This window comes from Chinchilla lanigera, unplaced genomic scaffold (genome assembly GCF_000276665.1).
Source record: "Chinchilla lanigera isolate Chin_1 unplaced genomic scaffold, ChiLan1.0 scaffold00061, whole genome shotgun sequence".
Classification (NCBI taxonomy): domain Eukaryota; kingdom Metazoa; phylum Chordata; class Mammalia; order Rodentia; family Chinchillidae; genus Chinchilla; species Chinchilla lanigera.
The window spans coordinates 4,134,706-4,159,339 of NW_004955462.1; the positions used below are offsets into that span (position 1 = coordinate 4,134,706).

Sequence of the window (24,634 nt, forward strand, 5' to 3'; positions counted from 1 at the left end):
ATCAGTGGACCAGGAGGCAGCCGGCTTCAAACAGACCTTCCTGCCTGGCTACTCGTCCTGCCCTCCCTGAAAGGCCCAAGGATTCAGGGAGAAAGAAAAAAGTGTTTCTTAAACATAAGAAATAGGGCTGGGGGTATAGCTCAGTGCGCAGTGCCTGCCTGGCAAGTGCAAGACCCTGAGTTCAATTTCTGGTACCATAAATAAATAAATAAATAAATTTAAGGAATGTATGACCCCTTTCAAAAGGAAACATTCCCAAGGATATTTAGTGTTGAAAAGCATTTTTATTATAATTTTACTTATTATACACATAAAAATTCACTCATGCCTTATTTATCTTAGTGTTCCCATAAAACAAATAAAGCAAAGAAAATTTACGCACTGATCCCGACAGGGCTACCAATCCCAAATCCCCAGATCACAACATGAATTTGGTATGATGAAAGAGTTTTGGTAGAAACAAAATTTCTGTTGAATAACTTTACTTATTATTTCTTTTTTGTTTTGTTTTTTGTTTTGTTTTCTGGTACCGGGAATCGAACTCATGACCTTGCACTTGCCAGGCAGACACTGCCGCTGAGCTAAATCCCCAGCCCCAACTTTACTTATCATTAACTTAATTCCTTTGAGTTTTAGCAGAATGAGCATCCCTTTTAACCATTATCATTGTCTTTGCTTTCTCTAATTGTTTAATTCATTTTAGCTACTGATGGACCAACCAGTTTTTGGTGGATCCCAAACATAAAACATTGGGGAAAAAATTATTGTAGTGCCAAGTTCTTCACTGCCTAGTGACCTCTCCAGTTGTTACTAATGCACCACTGTTTGTCAGTTTCCCCAACACTTGATCTTGGCACTAGTGCAGGGGGCTAGTTCTTTGGGTTCTGCTTTCTGTTGCTTCTGGGTTCCCGGTTGATGACTCATCACTCCCATACTTGTTCCTGTTTGAACCACTGGGAAAGCATCCTTCATAGGAGCCGTACCTTCCTGAGCACACAGATACACCGGTAGCTGCAGAAAGGACTTTGCAGTGTTCCTTACACAGTACTTATCTACGGGATTAGCACTGCGGTTACATTGATATTGGTAGAAGATAATCCAAATGAAAATTTAAGCATCTTTCAGTGTTTTATAGCTGCTAGACACTTGAATTCCCAGCTGAAGAGCAACTGCCCAAAGTTCACATCCTGTAGATGGTATCAAGGTACGTCAGAAGCTCTGGACCATGACAGAACCTGGGTCCACATTGCTGTTAGTGAATCCTGCTGTGTTGTTAATGGAAAGGCCCTTACAGGTCCTCTGGGCAATCTCCTCAGGTTGCAGACTGGTGTCCCATCCTTCGCCAGTGCAGAGGCAGAGTCTGTTTAGAGATCTGTGTTCCACCTCCCTGGCCAAGGTCACGCCATCACAGCTATCTGCTTCAGCTGAGCAGCCAGCCTGGTGGTGCAGGATGTTGGCAGCTGTGGCTCTGAGGCAATTGCGCTCATTTAGTGCTGTTGTTACTGCTCAGGTACAAAATGGAGATAGGCTCTCTCACTTCATTTATGCACAGGGAGCGCTCCAGGATTTCACAGGAATGGCATTTGTCCCTTTCTTCATCATTAATGTTCAGATCCTCTAATGGCCCCTTTGTATCTCTCAGCATGGAGATTAGACATAGGTTTGGCTGAAGCATTACTCTGTAAAGACACCCACTCTGTGAAGGGGAATGACACGCATTAGGAGCCAAGCACCTTTCTCACATCTTAAAAGCTTGCCCAGCTCCACACTCACTCAGGCTTTGGCGATGCTAGGACCTTTCACTGCATAAAACTGCACACATGTAAAGATCTTATGGTGAAGGAAACAGTGGTTTTTAATTCGAGATTACAAAACCCACAAGTTCTGTTTAAATGAATTTGCTCATATATGGTATTGCTCAGTGGTGATGTGAAAAAAAGAATATACCTAACTGGTATTACTGGCTTCTGTGGGTTCTCCCAGCATAAATTCTAGATAAAAAGCATGATTCATGCTATGATTTTTGAGAAACAAAAGAATACATACTGAATATGGACGAATGAAACCCACACATTCACCAAAGTTTTGAGGCCATAGTATAATGATAGTGCCACATCCTTTATTCTGTTTATTTGGATATGTTGTTTAACTGATACATTAAACCATGATGTTTGGACATATTACTGGAGAGCCATGTCATGCATTGAGATATGCATATAAATATAAATATAAAAAATTTAGACTAGGTTAGACATCTATCTCTTCAAACATTTATCTTTTCTTTAGAATAAAAACTTTCCCCAGCTTTTTGAAATGTATGGTACATTATTATCTGTAGTCACCACACTGCTGTAGCACGTCAGAGCCTCTTGCCCATATCTAACCATAATGCAATAACTACCGATTGATCAGCCTTCTCCATCTGACTTCCTATCCCTTTCTTTGGCCCCTGAGAACTATTGTTCTACTCTTAACTTCTATGAGACCAACATTTTGGGCTGGGGATGGAACCTAGGGCCTCTTGAATGTTAGATTAGCGTTCTACAGCTAAGCTGCACCCTCAGCCCCGAGATCAACTCTTTCAGTTTCTACATGTGACCAAGAGCACGGAGTACTTGTCTTTCTGTGCTAGAGTGCTGCATCTTTACTATGAAAGTAAGCTGCATTTGAAGGGATTGCTGTGAGTTACGAGAGTGTACATGTGCTTTTATTAGATGGCAAGCACTATTCCTTCAGGCACAATCAACAGTTTTTGGGTTTTTTTCTCCCCTTCGCTGAACAGTGAGGGACAGTATTGTGAGAGAAGCTTGGGATTCAGTGCAGGGACCTGAGAGTCTAGTACTGACTTTGCTGTAAGGTATTAGTCATTCAAACTTTTGCATAATGCACCAGGAAATCTGTTTCCTTATCTGTAACATTTAGAGGTTCAAGAAGATGCCGTCCAAATTTCTCTGTATGAGTCTGGTTCATGAGTGTTTTCTTTTTCTAGTATATTGGGATAAATTCTATGCATGAAAAGAAAATCACCATCTCCACTCTAAAGACATAATGGCGCATACAGGTTGTCTGAGCCTAAGGAAGCCCTTTGTTTCTGTTTTCCCTCACCCTCGAAGATGTTAACATTAAAGTTTACTGAGCCAAAAATATTTCTGGGAAGGAAGAGCCTGAAAAAAGTCCCTGCTGGATTATTGTGTGGAAGCAAATATCTTATAAACATTTCTTACCTCATCTAAAAGAAATCAAGAATTGAAGGGCTGTATTCTGGGACAGAACCATATTTAGTTACTGTAGTATATGTCAATATGTACATTTAAATGAATTAAAGGCAATAGGAAACAACCTTAAACTGAAACAAGATAGATTGGAACTGTCTTCTAAATCTTGTCGAATGCAGGGTTTATGCAATACAGGAATGAGTTACTCGGGAGGCTGTGGAATTTCTTTCTTTGACAGGTTTTAAAAACAGGACAGGAGGAGGGGTTAAAGGGAGGAAAGAGAATGGGGTAAAAAGAAGAAGCAAGATATATCATGTACAGGTACAAATTCCCTATGATGAATGTTATCATTATGTATATCTAAAATGACCAATAAAATTCTTAAACACACACACACACAAAACAAAACAAAACAAAACAAAAAACAAAACAAAACAAAAAAAGGACAGACACAGATCTGCCTGAACTAGATTAGATTTTACAGATGAACTCTCAGGGACCTTTCAAGTCCTGTAATACCATAATTATTCCCACTCAAATTCAATGTCAAAGTCAGCACCGCAGTTCATACATAGAAAATGTACTTTCCTCTACCTGGATTTGGAAGTAAACATGAACCACTTCCGTCAGAACCCTTGAAAGTGTATACTTTTTTTCAGTGAACGTTTTACAGATAGTTTTCATCTAAATACACCAGAAAGATAAGCAGACCCACAAGCAAGAATTTGACATGGTAGAATTCTGTTCTTTAAGAAAAACTAAGAGGGAAGTAAATTAGCAATGGAGTTTTTCATCCTGAACTGATACAAGTGAGATAGCGATACTAGGTGAGCAGAGTCAGAAGACCAGGGTCTTTTAACATGAAAACTGACTAACGGGCCAAGCAACCTCTCTGGGCCTCAGTTTCCAGATGTGAAAATAAGGCTATTTAATCAGACAACTTTCAGTTTCCTTTGAGGTCAATGACTCTTCTAAATTTTCCCTCATTTAATTATCTGCTTTGTAATCTGTTTTAAATGTTTATTAGAAGTGAATTTGCTGTCTTGTTGAGTGTATTTATATTTTTATTTGTGAGATTTATGTTTGTATCTACTGTCTGTGCTCCTACTAATCTCTTGGTGCAGTCCAAGCGTCCACAATACATTTCTGTTTAGTATCGCACTGCGGCTGCTGTTATACGTAGTTGTCTGGAAGACCCTTGTCTCCAAATTACAGTAGCTTTCTGTTTTTCTTGCCCTGAAGCAACAAATGATGGGAGAAATATGTGTTTGTTTCTGTTCTTCAGAGTCAGAGTTGCCCCAAGCAAAAAATTTTTAACCCTCTGGTATAATCCAAATGCAGTGAGTCACAAAATAAATGTGAAATATCGGACCACATAACACGGGGATTGTGCAAGTTAAATTAATCATTAGCACCAAATTACTATATTAATTAAGCCTGGGCTCCAAATTTGTGCTGACAAAAATGTCAAATCAGCCTACCAAGATGCCTGAAACTTACTGCCAAGATAATAGCTGAAAATTTGAATTTGGTAGTTTTATGGATTGGTTTGTATCTGAAACGCAGGCAGCTCTTAAAAGCCCCGAATAAAGGTTGCTTTCTGCAGACACCTACAGCGTGACTATTTATAAAAGTACCCAGTCATTTTTTCCCCTGCTAAAAGTGCTATTGGCAGAATAAGGTTTGGTATTTAATCCATAACCCGCTATGCATGCCCCCTACAGTGGCAAAAAACACACAGAGCCAGAAGAAAGAGATCAAGAAAGCATTAAAAATGTCAGGCCACAAGACCATGTTTAAATTATTAGGTGAGACGCTGTCTTGCATTTAACAATGGCCCGGCACACCTCAAGGCCAACTTCCTCTCTACTTGGATGTTTTGACGGCTATTGCAATCTGTTCTGAAATTGAATTTCAGTTTTTTTCAATAGCATTTTCCAGTAAATAGGAGTGACTCTGATATCTCATTTGTGAATCTCGGTGTAATAATCAGAGGTAATTGAAGCATGAACAAGCCAAAGAGACTTATGACATGTTTTTAAACAAGTATGGGCTGATATAAAACTGATTTAACAAAGACTAGAAATCAAACTCCTCTGAAAAGTGGGGTTACAGAATACAGGGTCTGTCACAGTTGCACTGAATTTGGCTTCAAAAATGGTGTATTTGAATTTCCTTACCTTTTCTAAGGACTTTAGGTGCAAGTTACTGACTGGCAGGGTTGTGACCCCACTACTCAAGCTAATCATCTGACGACTGGAATTAATCATTTGTCAGACCTGTAGTTTAGATTAACCAGGATTGGTCTCCCTCACCCCTTTACGCACTGGTAACTGGAATGGATAAAACTCTTCGTAATGAGGCATACAAAATGAACTTCAAATGGCAACATTTTGTGCAGACTTATACAACTTTGGAATCTTTTTATTTTGTAAACTAAACTTCCCCAGACAGATAAGATTGTAATCTTTTGCATTTACAAGATACTTGTCTGCGCAGGCACACACAAATATATGAACATATAGGTTTATCCTATACAGGCATATATATCCTCTGGTTGCAAAGTAATCCCTGGACTTTTAGCCCATATAATGAAAGGTAAATAGTAAAGAAGGAAAAATAAAAGCATGAAACACCCAACTTACATCTTTAAGCTGTGTGAGAAGCAAAGATTCATAGAGCAGTGTGCGCTATTCTCCCTAAGCTTTGGATTTCACAGGGAGGTGAAAAGCATTTGTGAATAAAAATTTGAAATTCAAATGCTGGAGCAAGGAGTCAGCCTAAAGTGTTGGGCTCAATAAATGCTGACCTTAAGTCCGAGTGGTGATGGATTTTTATTTTCATGCACTCAGGAGGATGAGTTGTGTGTACTGCACTCAGAAGATGAGTGATAAAGAGAGAGCAGAGGAAACCGTCTGATGCTTGTGGCCTAATTGGAAGAAGTAGAGGAAAGTGAAATGCAAGGAGAGAACATTAAGGAGAAAATAATTAAGAGCTTCATTAGGCAAAACTCACCATTTGTATGTATTTCTAATACATGTTAATATCAGTTGGATTGAGATTCCACAAAGCACAGGTTTCTATAAAAGAGAATGAATTGCAATTCTTTAATACAATTATGTGTACCTGTCACGCTTGTCTACAGTACTACCAGGGATTGACTGAAATCTACACATTGTGTTTTCCAAGCAGAAATTTTGAAAAAAATGAACCTCATTAGGGCTATCGTTCCACCTGTGGAAACCGAAACAGATAGGATTGACATAAGCACCTAGGGATTTATAGACGTAATACTTATTATCACTAATAGGCATTTGCTACCTAAGTCCCAGAACGTCTAGCTGAGACCATGCCCCTAAGTATTTGGCTCACTTTTCTGACGAGATGTTGTTGTCATGATGGCTGTTTTAATAAGGTTTCATGTAATTGGAAAAAAAGCAGCACACACAACACATCTTTAGTTTTCCCAGAAGTAACACATGTGATTTGTAGAAGGTATAAGGGGTTCTTTTCCAGAACTACTTCCTAAACAATTCCCAAGACTCTGTTTATCTTCAAAATATGAACATAAAAGTTTGACTACCTGGGTTACACAATGTTTGTTCTAGATTTTCTTGTAGATTCATTTTTTCAATAAACATAAGCTCATTCCAGGGAAACAATATTGTTTCCAATGCTCTGAAAATTTAAAGGCAAATACAGAGACATATACCTACCTATAAGTATAAATATTATCAGGGAAATAAATAAGAGATGGGAATTCTTAGAAAGTAATTGCAGGCAACACCTGACAAACCTCATGCCACTTAAGGACATGATGTGTTCTGAGAAATGAATTGTTAGACTATTTGGTCTTTGTGTGAACATCGTGGACTAGACTTGCACAAACCAAGATGACTGAGATACCAATGGGCGATACCACGTTATGGGATCACCGTAGTATATGCAGCTTGTTGTGGGCCGTATGCTTCTATGCATTGCATGACTGCTGCTTCTTGGTTCACTCTGTCTAACTAAGGGTTTCCCAAGTTCATGTGGAAGAATATTTAGAAAGGACTAAATATAAGAAAAGTTTCACAGAATAAATGAGCATTAAGTTGAGCTTTGAAAGAATGAAATTTTAATAAGCAGAAATAAGAAAAAAGAAACCTCTAGGAAAGGAATGTTAGGAAAATTCTATGCCCTTTACCTTAGGTGAGGCACATCAGGACAGTTGTCTCTGTCTTTTGGGAGAACTGATAACTGTCCCACTCATGGTACTTGGACAAGGACTTGGGACAGAGCCTCACATGACTAGCTCCGAGAAGGATCTTTCTTTTTGCACTTCATGAATGAACTTCTTAGGCTGGGAATGTAGCTCAGTGATAATGAGGCTGCATTTGATCTTCAGCACCAAAATTAAATTAAATTCTTCAGCTAATACAGTACCTGGACATACACTGACCTCCAAATCACCCATCTGTCTTTCTAATGTTAGTTTTACTCTGCCAATGTATCTACTGGGATCTATAGTTCTTTTCTTTTGTGAGACCATCATCATCAAAGTTCATGTTAACCAGACTTAAATTCTGTGTGTGTGTGTGTGTGTGTGTGTGTGTGTGTGTGTGTGTGTTGTGTGTATGAGACACTGAACCCAGGGCCTTGCATATACTATGAAAGCACTCCATCACTGAGTTACACCCTCAGTCCTTCTTAAATTTTATTTTGAAACAGGGTCTCTCTAAGTTGTCCAGTACGGGCTCAAACTTGCGATCCTTCTACATCATCCCCGAGTGACTGGGATTCTAGCATGTACCACCACACTTGGCTTCAATTCCATTCTTTAAAGTGTGGGCTAGAGTAAGAAGGACATATATACCATGTTGTTCAGAGCGTGGGAAAGCTTAAGCTCCACCCCACGCTGAGACTGTTCTAAAGCTGGGGACGAGCAAAGCAGGCTCTGAATGCTGTGGCAAGCATGTTGCTACAGGAATGTCTCAAATTATCTTCAGCTGGCACAACTTCTATATCTTTTACTTTCTCCACAGCATCCATACCGTTGACCCTCTTCTAAATCCCTGGTTCAGTCCAGGGAAGAGGAAGCATTACTGCCTACACCATCACTATGTCATTTATTCTACTCTAGGCACTTGTGTCCCTGGGTGGAGAATTTGGGAGTTAATGGAGTCCATGCGCTAGTCATTTCAGTAAAGAACTGCCTGTGAAACCAGAGGTTTAACAAAATGGACTAGCTGTTCCAGTAGTGGTGTGGATACAGCTGCTGTAAAGACATTCCCACAAGTAACAGGATACTTACTACCCACTCACTCTTCAAGCCTGTGAAATCAGGACACCAGCATAAAGCTCTCTCAGCTTTTCAGAAAAGAGTGCTACATAAATATAAGCCATTACCACTTTTTCCACTGAAAACTGTATATACTACATACATAATCACACATGTTTAAGAATACTTTCTTTCTTAATAACGGGAGTAAAAATCAAAGCTTTTGCTAATAGCCTTCTTCCATTTGTCCAGAAAATTTCCATTGAAGGGATCAATATTATTACTGTTCCAACATTTGCACAGCCTGTGTTTAACACGTCTGTCAGCCATTAAGGAGAAAGAATTTTTGAAGACATTGGATTTTAAAGAAAAAAAATTAGAAAAACATCAAATTGAGGTTATTATTTTTAATGACTGCCAAATCAGTAGTATTTGAACTGCTAACCTGTGTTTCCAAGTATATATTCGTCAGTGAATAATTGGAGCGAGTTCTTTAGTAAGTAATTGATATGGAGGCCATATGTCTTCTAAATTTACAAAAGCCTATTTTAAGGTTAAAAAATTATGACGATTATACATGTTTAATTAGTGAAAGTGGGTATTTTGCCTTTGTCTGGGAAGGAGGATTATTACAATGTGAGTCATTAAGCAAAGTATTCTAAATCAATGACATTTTTACAGTTCAGAAATAATGTACTATATTATACACAGAAAGAAATGTTAAGGGGACTGTAGGACTTGGCATGAAATTGTGTAGTAGCATGAAGAAGGGAATGAAAGAAAATTCAACATACAAATTAAACAGTTACAAAAATAGGAATGTTCTCTGTCCAGAGTTTGGAATTCTTGGCTGGCATGCTTAGTTTGTACAAGAAAAATCAGCAGAATAAGTTAAATTCTTGCTTTGGCATCAGAAAATCAACTCTCTAAGTAAATGTGGGAAATGCTTGTGTTTGATTTTGTCCTTGATCCCACCTGTGGCCAGCCTGGACAAAGCCCTTCCTTTTGCCCTGAACCTCTCTCCAAAGAGTGATGGGAGGATTTATTCCCACAGCAAGCATCTTCTTCTAGATTGTCTGGTCCCCAAGCAGCAAGAATGACAGAGGCTGGTGGTGTAGGAAGGGAGGGAGGAGGAAGACATATAAGTGGTTAGAAGGAAAAGGAGAATGAAGCTCTAACCATCTGCCCACCCTTCGTGGCAGATTCCCAACACAGCTTACAGAGCCTTGGGAATATGCATGCATTATTTTTTTTCAGTCCCAGAAATTAAAGACCTTTGTACTGAGCTTCAATCCCATCCTAAATTTATTTTTTCATTTTGACACAGGATCTCAGTAAGTGGCTAAGTTGCCCAGGCTGGGCTCAAACTTGTGTTCTTCCCGCCTCTGCCACCCAGAGCACTGGGACTGTGGGCCCACTATGCCAAGCTTGCGATGGGACTTTGAGAGAGGCTGAGCCATCCCTTGGTAGTCATCCCAAGTGAGAAGTGGCTCCTAATGGCCTTAAAGACTTTTCATTGTCTCCTAAGACTGAACTGTGAAGGTTGGCCTTTGAGCAGAATACGTGGAAAGTTCTGATTCTTGTATTAACTCACTGTGGTTTTCAGTTTTTTCATCTAAAAAATGGAATATTGGTCTATCTCTGTTTCTTAATTGTATTCATGCTGATCGCTTTAATTCTAAGTAACTAATAAAGCCAAGGCATTCTTAATTCCTGTCGTCACAGTGAGAAATTAGAGAAAACCATGCAATGAGTACCTGCACTGAGCCCATTTTACCAAGTATAGGCAGTCGTAGACATCAGCATTGTACTTGTTTAGCCAGAAACAGTTGCTAAAACAGTTTTCCAAAGCACTGAGTCAAATTAAATTCCTGACATTTAAGGCAGAACAAGAGAAGGGACTTGGTTGCCAAATTTATCTCCATCTTCTCAAATTTATGTCATCATTTGCAAAATTGATTCCCTCTGGGAATTTTTTTTTTAATTGCTTCTCATCTGTGCTAACACAAAATAAGGGAGTTTTCTTTTTGTTCTTTGCTTTTTATTAGTACGTGGTTGCGATACATGATGACTGTGCTCGTCTTGGGGAATTGGTACACAGACATATCAAATTGTAATCATTTTTAATTCCCTTCACCTTCGCTACTCGCCTGTCTCCCTCCATCTCTCCATCCCCTTCTCATTTCCACAAAGTCTACTTCTCAATTTCCTGCTATCTACCTTTTATTTTGCTCTTTAAATTATTTATATTTTGGGTTTCAGAAACTTGGTGATATTTGACCTTCTTTCCCTGATTTACTTCCCTTTGCATTATGATATCAAGGAACATCTATTTTCCTACAAATGAGTCATTGAAAGTGATTTTAATGGCCACCAGTTCCACAGATATTATGTAATAAAAAGGCCTTGTGATTAAGGAGATTGGTTTAAACCAAGTTGGATCAAGGTTTCATAACTGTGGGACTTCTTAGAGCCTTTAGGCTGATATAAATTGTGGCTATTCATGGAAGGAACATGATGTGTAGCACTTCTCTAATTATTTTGGAAAAAAACACATTTTTCCTTGACATACTTTATAAGACTAGAAAGCCAGCTTACTCCTGTTTATCCCTGTGACTTTATCTACACTACCAATTCCTTTAGTAAAGTTTTATGCATATTCAAAGTGCAACCCACATTAGCCCTCTACATTAAAAATATTCAAAGAAATTAGACTGCTTCAGTACAGTTGAAAGTTATATCATTTATGTATTTGCTTGTAGAAAGAAAAGCAAAATCCCCTTTTGCTATGGAATATTCAGTCAGAATAGAGAAAGTGAGACACGGCAGTCCCTCTCCTTTCCCCACATGCCTTGTTTTTCCAGCTGAGCCTATGGGATGATGGGGAACTTTCATTCCTTTTTTCTAGTTTATATTGTGCTTGGGAGAAAAGTGCATTTGGAAACATTCACCTAATACTACATTTTATTTCCCCAAGTTTGATCATCTTTTCTTCTCCTCCCTGTTAAGCTTACCATGATGTCATTTGGAGACTGAGGAGCACAGGAATGGAAAGATGGGGCTTCTGTGTTCTCATGCCTGAGCTGGATCCATGCAGCAATCACGGCACCCATTCCAACAGGCTGCATGTTGATGTAGTCATATGGTTGGACTTAGCTACAGTGGTCCCCTGCTCTTTAGGCTGCCAATAATGTTTATCGCCACTGCTTGCCTTTCTTCTAAACACACAAATACTCCTTAAGGTCCCTATAAATCATGAGGCCACCTAGGTCATTAAAATCTTTTCTTCCTTCACGAGCTTGTTCTGAATGCGGAAATAGTTAAATGCTTGCTGTATACCAATGAATTACTCAGTCTGGAAAGCAAATCAGTGAAAAGAAAAATAATTATGAAAATAAGTGTTCAGACAGTAGTCAGTGACCCTCTGAATTTTCTTTTGCAGCAGTTTGCATATCGTCATATTGAAAAGGGCCCAGGTTGACATTTGAAGTATTGCCTGTGCACAGAGATTTTTCTCATTACATAAATTATTCACTGCATTAGGAATTGATTTAGGATAGATATGATTTGAGGCATATATGGAATACTTGCCAGGGTGGTAACTAGATTTCTACTGGCCCAGAAGTCTACTACTGATACATCCACCTTCTGACGTCATAGAGTTTCAAATAATAACAAAATGGAAAAGAATGCATGAGACTTGAAGGTGATTTACAGAAAACAGCGTGCTGCTTTCAATAAATATTAGGGATTAAAGGAAAAGAAAACTCTCTATGACATGATCTATTTTTCTCATATGCATTTCATTCCCACATGCTAAGTACATTAAGCCCATATCTAAAAGCTCCATGTTTCTTGGTTGTGGTTAGCTTAGCGGCTTGTACTGTAAGTAAACCTGAGGGTCTACGGAGCAGAAGAGCAGATTTTGGCTTGCGTCTGGACCCAGTCCCCATCCTAAGATTTAGTTTAACCTTGATTTTTGTTTTTTTGTTTTTTAACTACTGATGTCACTAAAAGGTAGAAGCAACCATCAAGTCTGTGTCAGTAAAACCATTTTTCTTCAGCAGTTTCTTCTTCCCACTTTTTCAGGAGAGTTGATTGGTGGTTTCTGGGTCAGGGACTTCCCTGCTGCAGAGGGAATAATTCCACCTGCTCCGCGCTAGAAAGGTTCTACACTAATTACTGGAGAGAAGGGGAAAAGCCTTAAAAAATAAGTATTTGCCAACTTTCATTCCTAGCAAACTAGCTAGATCGCCACTGAATAATTGCTAGTCATATCACAAGGATTTTTTTAAGCTCTTAAAATTAGCACATTATGTCCTATGGTCTGAAATGGAATTATGGCTCTATTTCTTCTTTCCAAAGAATTAAAAAGAAAATTTGAGGATTATGATTTTGTGACACTGTAAGCCAGAGCCACTGCAATCCAGTCTTCGCAGAGCTGGAAGTTGCACCCTGGTGTTTCCACCATACCAAATAAGGGGCTTTTTAAGAGAAGTCAGCCCTGCACTCTAATAGCTCCAGTCCAACTGCAAATCATTAAATCAGTCGGGTACATCAATGGAAACACTTAACGGATTTAGTGTTTAAAAAAACCCCAGCATACTATGGTATACATAAATTGCTTTCTTTAACTCTGTTACTGACTGTGGCTTTAATTGATTGATTTCTGGTGGTAGTACTAGGGCAAGACCTACTGTCATTCCAAATAATATTTTTCAGAGTATGATGTTGTGGTATATTATAAGAGTTAGTCATCTAGAACTGATAGCCCCCCACCCCAGAATGTAATGCTAGCTGAATTTCCTGGACTCGCTAAATGGCCAGCCTGTTTGAACAGGGAAGTATACATTTTAGAAGACAAAGCTCTGCTCCATTTAGCTTTTTACTTGTCTCTTTCCTTCTTTCCATATTCCAGCCTCCCTTGGAAAGGAAACACCAAGCCTCTACAAAGGGCATTATGTATATTATTTAATGTTCCCTCTGGTTCTGCAAGTTAATTGTTAATAGGTCTTTTACAGGTGAGCAATTTAGACTTCCAGAGGTTAAGTGACCTGCCCAGGGCTCCTCAATATTCAGTGGCAGAGTGTGAGGAAAAATCTATTCAAATCACAGTTAACTTATACACGCAATGTGAGGCAAGTGTCACTTCTCTGCCTTATGCTTCCCTTTGACACTGTGTGGGATGTCAGAGAAGGTGACTGTGTTAATTGGCTTTCTATTAATACAGTAAGTAGCTGAGATAAATCAACTTAGAAAGAGACAAGTTCAGTGGAGTCTCACAGTTTGAAGACTTGTGTCCATGAATGGTTGGCCCCACTGCTTCTGGCCCACTGAGAAGCAGTGTATACTGCCAGGACTACTGGGCAGGGTGGGGCTTTGGGCCCACTGAGAAGCAGTGTATACGGCCAGGACTGCTGGGCGGGGCAAAAGCCCAAAACTACTGGGCTACAACAAAACCACATTGTAACAGGGAAGTAAAAGAGAGGAAGAGAAAAGGGGGAGGTTTCACTATTTCCTACTTGGCACACTGTAATGACCTAAAACCCTCTCACTAGGCTCCACCTCTTAAAGGGCCCATCACTTCCCAATAGCACCAAGGTGGAGACACAGCCTTAAAGACATGGGCCCATGGGGGACTCCAGGTCCAGGCTATAGCAGTGACAATTCTTGTTAGAAAGGACTCCTCATTTAATAAGAGTTTCAGGAGTGGCTCCTGAACTTCAGGGCAGGGACCAGAACTCAGTTCTTACCATTCAAGCCATCTCTCCATTGGGTCATGTTGAAAGAGACTCAATTAATTTGAAAATAAAATAATTTAATAAAAGACTAAGCAGAGAGACTATAGGAAAAAAAAAAAAACTCTTCAAGATTTAAAATAAATAGGAAGGAAGTAAAAGTGCCCAAAATGCTCCACTGTCCCTTCTTGATGGCTGCACTTCCTGTATAAAGCCAACTTGAGACAACCTGTGAAAGATTTGTTTTTCCTGGAGAACAGTGGAAAGTTGGCAAGGAGGAAAAATTTTCTATGAAATAAAGAGGTGAACAAGTTGTAAATGATTGTTAACATCTTCCAGATGGTACAGTTTTCCTTGGGAACTGAATTTATTGTAATTAAAGGCATGTGAATTTTCAAAATCTTGAACTTTGGGAGTCTGACACTTAGAAAGCTCCATCACTTCTAGGGCACAGTTATTTTAAGGAAGATGTTCCTTAGCTTCCACTTAAAATGTATCTTTGGGTTTTGTAATCTGAGTTAAATCAGAAATATTCTCCCATGTGAAGATTTTTTTCTAAATCTTTTGTGCTAATAAATCTTAATTATGAAGTAAAATTCCTCAGCAACAAAAAAAATATACTCTAAAAATTTCCTATTAAAATCATATATTTTGAGCATTACTTTAAGCATGTCTTCAATTGTTTTGTATATTCAGTTTCAAATTAAATTATTATCACCTTTTGGTCTCTAGACATATGCCTTGGACCATTTTGGATTTGTGTTTTTATTTTCATCAGGGGAATCTGGCTCAGCCCAGAGCCCTCCTTCCTTTTCACTGTCAGTGGTGCCTGTGGACTCAGGGCTCCTAACCCAACAGCTTGTACATGAGGGCATTGAAATGGCCCCCTCCATCACTTCCCTGTCCCAGTCTTGCCCTTGCCTTACTCTGGACCCCTCTCCTTTACACTCTGCCAGATGATGAAAAAGGATGATCCCTCCTGCCTTGGGTACTAATTGCAGCTTCTGATCTACCTATGTCCTACCTGAGCGTGGTCTACAGCCCCTGGTCCCCATCCCCTGGTGCACACACACTTTCTCCCAGTTATTTATTTGACACTAATCTAGGTGATGCACAAAGAAATCATGCAGATTTCATTAAGGAACCAACTCACTTGACCTCAAGAAAGGAAGATTATCCTAGGTGTGCATTTACCCTGAAAAGAGCCTGAGCTTTTCCTAGGGTCTTGAAGCAAGCATGAAAAGAATTCAAAGTGAAGGAGAGTCTGGCTGGCTTGGAAGAGGGTGAGTGCCACTTGCATGGAACACAGGTGGTGCCTGGGATCTGCTAGCAGCCCACACCGGCAGCAGACAAAGAAGGAGAATCTGCAGGCCACAACAACAAGGAACGGAGCTCTGCCCTAGCAGGGAGAGCTTTGGCAAGGATGCTGAGCGCCAGTGAGAGATCATCATAGGCAACACCTGGACTTCAATCTTGTGACACTGGCTGGAGAGCCAGCCACAGCAGGCCACACCTGGCTGCAGGCCCACAGGACTGGGAGCTCACACCTGGGGGCTGCTTGAAACCATTAAACCAGTGATCATTTGTTCCTTTGCAGTAGGACAGTAACAGCTGTAACCTGCTATATGCTATTGTCTCAGTTTGTTTCCTTCTTGACCAGCCATGACCCATTTTAGCCCTCAAAGTCCTGCCCACAATCAATATCTCTTTAACAGTACTCCACTAAAGCTTTTTTTCTGTTCTATTTTGTCTTCATTTTTGTAATACCTTCTTTCCAGGGACTTTAAACTCATGTACCTGATGTATCTAGCCTATTAACCATCAGATTTCTATGGCTTCAATGAAATGATAGTCGTTATTAGGACACTAAGACCTTACAAAACTTAAAGATTAATTTTTTTAATGTATGAAATTAGCTTTGTGAGCCTTACTGTGTTTTGATTATTAGAGAATGGGTCATTTGAGTATGACACATATGGAAACCTTTCTTCAACTGTATAAGAGGGCACCTGATGTGAAGACCATGTTGGAGGACTATGGGACACTGGGATTTGGGGGAGGAGAATTACCTGGAAGCCTGTGCACGACCTCACAAATAACACTGGGTGTGTCTCTGAGAAAGGCAGTGACACAACAAAATGTCATTAACAAAGTTTCTGCAAACTTTTCTTATGTTTTGAGGTGTGAGGGGTCGACCCTCTGTTTATAGTCAATCTAGGTCTTTGTGGGTGGGGTTTGGTGTACGTAACTCCAGCAGCTGCTGTGGGATGAGAAATCCTCTAATCCCTCTAGCAGTGCTGTCTCATAGCTCAGTGGCTTGGGTCCAGAGGATCATCCCTGAATTTTGGAAATTATGCTCATTTTGGAGCAATGTAGACAGCAAAAACCTTGCTTGGTCTCTCAGTCAACTCAGACACAATCTGAATTTGGGTGATAAAATTGCTATGAATTCAATGGTGGGAAAATGGAAGTGTTACTTAAATAACCACTCTCCTACCCAAATAAGCCCTGAATCAAATACTGGTGTTACACCATCCTGATTATAATACAAAAAGAGTATATAGGACAATAGATGACAGATAGATAGACAGATAGATAGAGATAGATGAAACACTTGGGAAAATCTTTGATTTTTTAATTAATCTATGTTTTCAGTACATACTGTCTATATTCCTTCTGTGTAGCTGGCACCTGCACACAACAATCTTCATTTTTTTTTCATTTTCTTCCCTTCCTCTCCCTTCCCCCTCCCTCCCTCTCGTGATCCCCTTCCTATCTGAGAAAGATCTTACCTCCCTGCTTCCTATTATCTCTTTTATTTTGCTTATTTATGATTTGAATTTCTCATACAAAAGAAACCACATGATATTCAAGCTTGTGTGTCTGATTTATCTCACTTAACATTATGATCTCAAGATGCATCCATTTTTCTACAGATGTTTGACTTTAAAGAAAGAAAAATCATTTTTTAAGTGTAGAAACAAACTTTAAGTAGAAATATGCAAGTAAAATAAAGCAAGATTCCGTCAAAAGCTCAGGAGTTTAAATTTTGGAAATTACTCAGCTATGTTGAGTATTATTCCAGAATTTTAGAAATCATTAGATATAATTTGATTCATTTTAACTTCTTGATACAAAAAAAAAAAAACATCATAGAGTCTCCTGGATGTGGTAGTTTAAAAAAAAGGCAACAAACAATAAAACTTCATAAAGACAGCATTTTCTAACCAAGAGTATAAAACTATTTCTGAGCAAGCAGGTATTTGCTACTTTATATGCAGATAGTTAGTACTATTAAGAATACAGTAATTTTATCTGATTATAAGGAATACAGATTCATTGTAAGATTTTAATAATATAGAAATGAATAATAAATATAACCTCATAACTATAAGTGGTAGAGATCAATACTTATAACAGCTTTATATATTTCCTTCTAATGTTTTGTCTTCATATGAGTAAGAATTGAGACTACGCTGTCTATGAGAATGTATATTCTTTTTTTCAATTACAAGATAATCATTTTTTCTGTTATAAAAAAATCCCTGTTATTGAACATGCTTTTAACAGCTGCATAATATTCCACAATGTGAATGTATATAAATAGTTGATACTGCTCTACTTTATTCTCTTAGAATAGATTTCTAAGAAGTACTTTTGTTAATAAGAGGCTATGACCATGGTAAGATTTTTCTTTTTTGAGACAGTGTCTCTGTGCAGTTCAGGCTGACCTTGATCTCACTTTGGGGTCTAGGTTGGTCTCAAACTCACAACAATCCTCCTACTTCAGCCTCCCAAATACTGGAATTACAGGCATGTGCCACCGTGCCTGGCTGGTAAGGGGTTTCATATATCTTAATCAGAACATTGCAAGCAAGTGGGACAGATGAGGGATACATCTCACACAAAATCATTGGACCCGTGGATTGACTTCTCCTTCTCATCATTCTGTGTTTTTGTCTCCAAATCCTCTTTCTAATACCCTGAGGGAAAATCTGGTTTCTTCTAGGTGAGATGTAAGATAAGTCTTAGACAGACAGCAGCCCTGCAGTCCTTTGTCGGTTGTTTAGTTGGGACAGCTGTTAAATGCCTTGTGCAAAATAAACCAAAGTTCCATGAAAACATATTTCTGCAGGTGAAAATTATGTTCAGAAGCATCATTTCTCACTCCGGTGTACGATGTCAGGTATCAGATTTCTCCATTATAAATGTGCCTGTGCCCGAGGGGTAGATCTCTTGGAAGGAAATGAAAAAGACACCACCTAAAACCACCCTCTTGATAATGTGAGAATGCCCAGAAGCCTGGGATGAGGACTTGGAACAGTGGCCCCTTGTATCAGACAGCGCCCTGTTGAGGATTTGCTTTCTTGCCATTAACAGGCTCCACCAAAGAGTCATTTGCACTTACAAGAGAAAATCTGACGTAAGTCAAGTGTTCTGTCTTCAGCACTGCGCACCTGTAAAGGGTCTGAAATGGCTCTTTAGTGACTAAATGCATTTATCCTTTCCCATCACTTTTTCTCCTACTTGGCCATTTTCCTGAAACCATAATTCAACCTTTCCAAGGGGGTAAAATAATCTCTGCGTAATCCTTTTCAGAATTTTTAGAAGGAAATGTTTATTGTTTTATCATTCTTCTGGGAAACCTAACCCTTGATTACTATTAAGATGTAAAATATTCTACCACCCACATATACCTGGAGAGGGCAAAGTGGGAGGCAATAAAAACAAAGGCCTATAGCTCAAAGAGCTTGGATTTTAGGGCAGGGCCACTCACGGACAGAGCCAGTCAAGGTATTACACCCTAACACCGAAACCACGGGAAAATACCTTTTAATTGCAGAAAGGTTATGTAGAGATCTTTGCATTACTTCTCAGGAAATGTCCTCCTACCTGCTTATCCCCATTACTGTGCAATGGGAAGGCTTAAGGCAAAGACTTAAGAAATAGGAGGATGTCTGTTTTCAAAGTCCACGTTATATCTCCATCCCCTCGTTGGGAAGTGGGGAGAAGACTGAGCAGGGGTAGCCAGGCACCAGCCTCAGGACCCTGGCATAGAAGGACAGTGGTCTTTGGCCCCTGATAGGCTCCTTTGTTTCTTGGACCATTCTGTTAGTGCAACTGAGCCCCACAGAGAAGAAGGAATTCACTTTCCCAGTCCTCGTCCAGTTTTTATGAATTTGATTCCTCAGGTGCAATTTCCAGTTCTCTTCCAACAGCTGGAGCGCAGCAGTTCCCAACGAGAGTCCAACAGGTGCCTTCGCTTTCACCTTTGCAGGCTTCTGTCCTCACCACTGGAGACACCAACTCGTCAGGCAGTGCATTGCATTGTTTGCCACACCGGCAGCAGCAACAGAGCAATGTGCAGCCGGCTGGGGGATCGAAATTTGCAAACTCAGTATCCTGGGCCTCGGGCCAATGCAGGCTGGGTGCGTTGCTGTGGTGACACATTGAGTCTCTAGGGAGGGCTGCTGGCACATCAGCTGCATTCTTGGCACAGTGTTTGCCAGTGAGAAACTTACAGAGTGGAACTGGTATCAACTCCAGAGGGAGACACAAGCTGCTTCGCTAACTTCCCTGGCAATACTCCCCTTCCCAACTTGTTCATAATACACCCTCCTGAATATTTACAAGAATTGCTACTTGTGATGCTCCTGGGGCCTGGTTGGACAGTAGCTTGAAGGGAAGTGCTCACATGATAGCAGCTTTCCAGTTTACCAATGTAGCTATAGCGTCCCTGAACAGTTCGATTTCCTAAAATTGGCACTTCACTGCGCAGTGACTTATCTCTCTGCTTGGGAAGGGATGCTAGGCCCCGCCCCACTAAAAAAAAATATCTTTTGCAGCTGCCAAGAAGAGAGCCTAGTATTTACTATCAGAGGATATGTGAATTAAAATAGTAGCATTTTTCTGAGTTGCAATGTTCTGGCACTATATTAGCTGAGCTCTCTCATACCTGGGAGAAAGGTCCTCCCAGAAATGGCCTTAGTTCTTCAAAATGCCTGATCCACCTCTCCAGTTTATGCCTGCAAAGCAGCATGTACCAGGATTTGGCCACTTAGTATTCAGACCATGTCAAGATTCAAGTAAAAAGCCTATATTCCAAAGCTGGATGCGCAGTTGCCAGACCAAACACAGTCAACAGTTCAGATCACAGATTATGAGAAAGCGTGGGGGAAAACATGCAGACCTGTCTTGTCAATGAAGCAGTAGCAATAAAGGGAATTACTCCATAAATGCCAACTTGGGAGGCTTTAATGAATACAGAGATGGTGTTCTTTCTAGCTGCCCCAAGTTGACTATAAAAGCTGGTTAGGACTTGGAGCGTTAATGTTTTCTTCCTCCTCCTCCTCCTCTTCTTCCTCCCTTTCCTCCTTTGTTTTCTTTTAAATGCAAAGTATCTCTCAAAGCATTGAGAAAGGAACAATTCCTCTGTGTATTTCCACAGTTTTGCAACGGGACACAAGGTTAGCAGGCCAAGTGATTACTACTGGAAATATCAGATGCAACAAGGGAAATGCATATATGTTAATGTGTAGCTCCATCAATGTCAGCTTTATTTTATTCCTGATATACACAAAGCTGGCACACAATTTTAACTGATGAGGTAATGTCCTTTTTAATTTAGAGAGCCTTAAGCTGTCCACTCTAACTCGTGATATCATCTTTGCAGTTGTCTCCTGGGACTTTATGTAAACATAAGTAATGTGTCCCGTGCAGCTGAAAAGGGATTGTTAAAGATGACATTGGTCAGCGTGAAGATTTCTCCCCACTTTGATTTTTTTTCAGTTGCCAGATATAATTTATGTGACTGTCTTATTTGAGCCATGCCTCAAATTAATATGTCCCAGGATGTTGGAACTGAGTTAAACGCAGAAGTAAAGACTTCAAATGAATGTGTTGTAATGTTTTCATGTCAGTTCCAGGAGAAAAATAAAGACAAATCAGATTCTCTGGCTCTTAGGTGACTTGTAAATAGAAAGAAATAAAAGAAAAAGAGTTAAAGAAATGTATAATACCAGATAAACAAAAATCTTCTCATTTTCCTTAGGGATACTAGTTTTTGGTAATGGTTTTCTATCTTTCAAAGATAAACAAGCTTCCAAGTACACCTGTTATCTCAATAAACTCTTTAGAATATTTTATTGTCACTTTATCATACATCTTTGTAGTGCATCATTATTAAATCTGAATTTTTTAATCATATAAATTTGATGATTTCAAGGGTTTGTAGTTCTCTTTCCTGCAATATTCCTTTAAAGATTCAGGTATAAACAAACATACTTTCCATTTTTAAATAAACCTTTCTTTCTTGTTGGAAAAATTACATTTTATGACCCAAGTATGGTTTGGGGAAGAAAATCTGTGTTTTTCACAATGAAAGTGGCTACTGAGAGGTTTTTTTTTTCCCTAGGAAGTCTGGAGTTTGTGGAATTGAGTTAAATAGTGAAGAATCTGTTTATTATTCTGTGGCCATATGTTTAAAGGGTTGCTCACAGAAATCAAAGTATTCTTCATGGAGAGTCCTAGCTAAGGAGACATTTTGAATTCATAAAAGAACTTCACAGTTTGAAAAGAATGCAGAGCATTATGTATTGACACCCCACCACCATAGACAAAGGGACACAATTTAATAATAGAGAATTGTGCTCATGAGATTTTTCTTTTTCTTGCTAATTGGTTACTTTAACTGACATTGTCTGTGAGTATAATGGACACCATTATTCTTAACAGTTCTGTGTTGCCAGATGATGTATACAGACATGATGTAGTCCATTTTAATTATTTCATTTTCCTAGATATTTTTTCCCTCCGTGTAATTTAGTGGCAAATGCAGACAACACTTTTTTTCAGCAGACTATGCTGGATAATGTTAGTTTTAAAATTACTGAAATGGAAAGGGTATTTATCGCCAACCTAATGTCTCTGCTCCTGTTTATGTGCTAGGTATGACTACGTGGAAGTCATCGATGGAGAAAATGAAAATGGACGTTTATGGGGAAAGTTTTGTGGGAAGATTGCTCCTTCCCCGGTAGTGTCTTCAGGACAATTTCTTTTCATCAAATTTGTCTCTGACTATGAAACACATGGTGCAGGATTTTCCATTCGTTATGAAATTTTCAAGAGAGGTGAGTGAGAGACATACACAAGAACAAGCATGACTAAATAATCATTGAAAATTGTTTGATTTCCCAAGAGACAGGGATTATGCTTTTACCTTTCATAAAGAGCTATATAGTCCCATTATAAAAACATTAGAAAATACTGCCTTATAATGCCTTTAGTATAAAACTATATACATGACATCACCATGAGCAGATAATTATATATGTACATGTATTCTTGCATTGAGAGCTGTTTGACTTGTTAAATAAATCCTACTATACATGTATGTGTGTATATATATATATATATATATCTCCACTTACTTTTTGCATGTGATGCTATCAAAGACAAAAATGGTCATAAAAGAAGCTAGGAATAGCCTTCATTTTCTGTACAGTAAAACCTTGGTTTGCAAGCATAATTTGCTCAGGAAACATGCTAGTAATCTAAAGCACTTGTAGCTCAGAGTGAATTTCCCCATAAGAAAAAAATGGAAAGTCAGGTGATTTGTTCCATGACCCAAAATATCAATACAAAAGTGATCACAATATTGTAATATAATACAAAATAATAAAGAAGATGCAAAATATAAACAAAAAAACACATTAACCTGCAGTTACCTTGGGAAACCTTGGTGGCTGGTGTGAGGGAGACAAGAGAGAGGAGGGTTACTGTGTGGGAGGACTTTCACTATCACTGACAGAATCGGTGTTATCTATTGGCTCAGTGAAATCTTTTTCTCTTTGTGCAACTTTAACAAGGAACCTTCCTGATGACACTTGCTTTTCCTCCTTTTGAGCATGTTGAGAAAACACGGCATTGCCTTATTACTCAACAGCTTCGTCACTGGGACGGCTACAGCCTTACTCAGGTGGTGTTTTCTACAGAATTTTACAGTTTTCCACATTTTCCACATCTCCCTAATCTCATTTGAAATGAGAGATTCCTCCACCTTTTTTTCCTCCTCCCCTGCAGGTGAGATCTCCTCCATTACCTCTTCCTGTTGGAAGATGATCACCCACAGTGCTGAAGCAAGAGGGGGGTAAACAATGGCTTAATTGTGCTCACATGACATTCAGTATCACATACTACTTGTATCATAAGACCTTGCTCATTTATTAAGTGAAGATTTATTAGAAATGTTTGCTTGTCTCCTGGAATACTTGCAGAACAAGTTACTCACAATCCAAAGTTTTACTGTACTTCCCAAAGACCTGAACATAGCTGAAAGAGAGGAGAGAGACCTGTCATTAGGTCATCCAGTGCCAGGTGTAATCAAAACTTTCGAATATTTTTTAAATTTTATATATTACAGTGAAAGATGTACTGCCATTAATTTCCCTCAAAGTACTCTTTCTTGCTTCAAGCACACTATTCCACCATTCTTACAACTTTCTCAAGCAGTTCTGGGAGTCCTCTTTCATGAGCGTCTTTAGAGTTGCACTATAATGGCAGCCTCACTGTCTTGAATTAATTCAAAATATTTGCCTTTCACTGCGATTTTGACTTTATGGAAGGGCCAGAAGTCACAGGGTGCCAGGCCCAGTGAATAAGGTGCATGAGGACACACTGTAATGTTTTTACAACCCTACCTTTTCCTCAGATGGCAGGTGGCAGTGGCTTTCACAGTATTTCAAAGCATACTTTGTCAAGACACTCAAGAAGGAGGACACCCCGAACTCCTTCAGAACATGGCAAGAATGTTGGGATAAGTGTGTTCAAGCAAGGGGGAGTATGTTAAGGTGCATTAATAACCATAGGTCTTTTACTATAATAATGTTTTTTTAAAAAATAAATATTCACCATATATTTTGATCATAATTCATACTCTTCATCTTTCTCCCAAAGGAACTCAGCTTCCTGCATTTCCGTTAGTCTCAAAATGTGCCATAATTTCCCTTTCCTGCTGTCCAACACCAGCCTTGGGATCTAAAGTCTTCTGTTCATTCTCTCCTCTACTCCCTGCATCAACATGGCTTGCACATCTATTTAGTTTCCATCCAGAGGTCTCAGTGAGTCCCAGCTTCCCTTCCATACCATTAACCAAGTAGGGTCAAACCTTGGTTCTCTTCCTGCTACTTAATCCTACACATGGCTTCTCAAACAGGCCTCCAGCCATGACTTCCAGATGCCTACAGTGGATCTCCATCACCTATTGGGTAAACGCTTAGTCCCTGCCCCAGGCTGGACATCAGGTTGTGGTGCCCTTGACTTTGTCCACCACAGCGCTCACTCATATCCCCCACAGCCCCAGTCTGGCTTCCAGCCTCAGCATGGTGCACTGAGTAAAGCCCAGCAGACATGAGTGTTAG

The 24,634-nt window shown here is 39.4% G+C and overlaps 1 protein-coding gene across 6 annotated transcripts in view; it reads left to right on the forward strand.

The window, feature by feature from the left end:
• The window catches only part of Nrp1 (neuropilin 1), a 139,016-nt gene that overhangs the window by 32,709 nt on the left and 81,673 nt on the right, over window positions 1-24,634 (forward strand). For all 6 annotated transcript variants that reach the window (XM_005398147.2, XM_005398143.2, XM_005398148.2 and 3 more), the window contains exon 3: window positions 22,164-22,345. In XM_005398147.2, coding sequence (XP_005398204.1) covers window positions 22,164-22,345 — 182 coding nt within the window. The remainder of the gene's footprint in view (window positions 1-22,163; window positions 22,346-24,634) is intronic.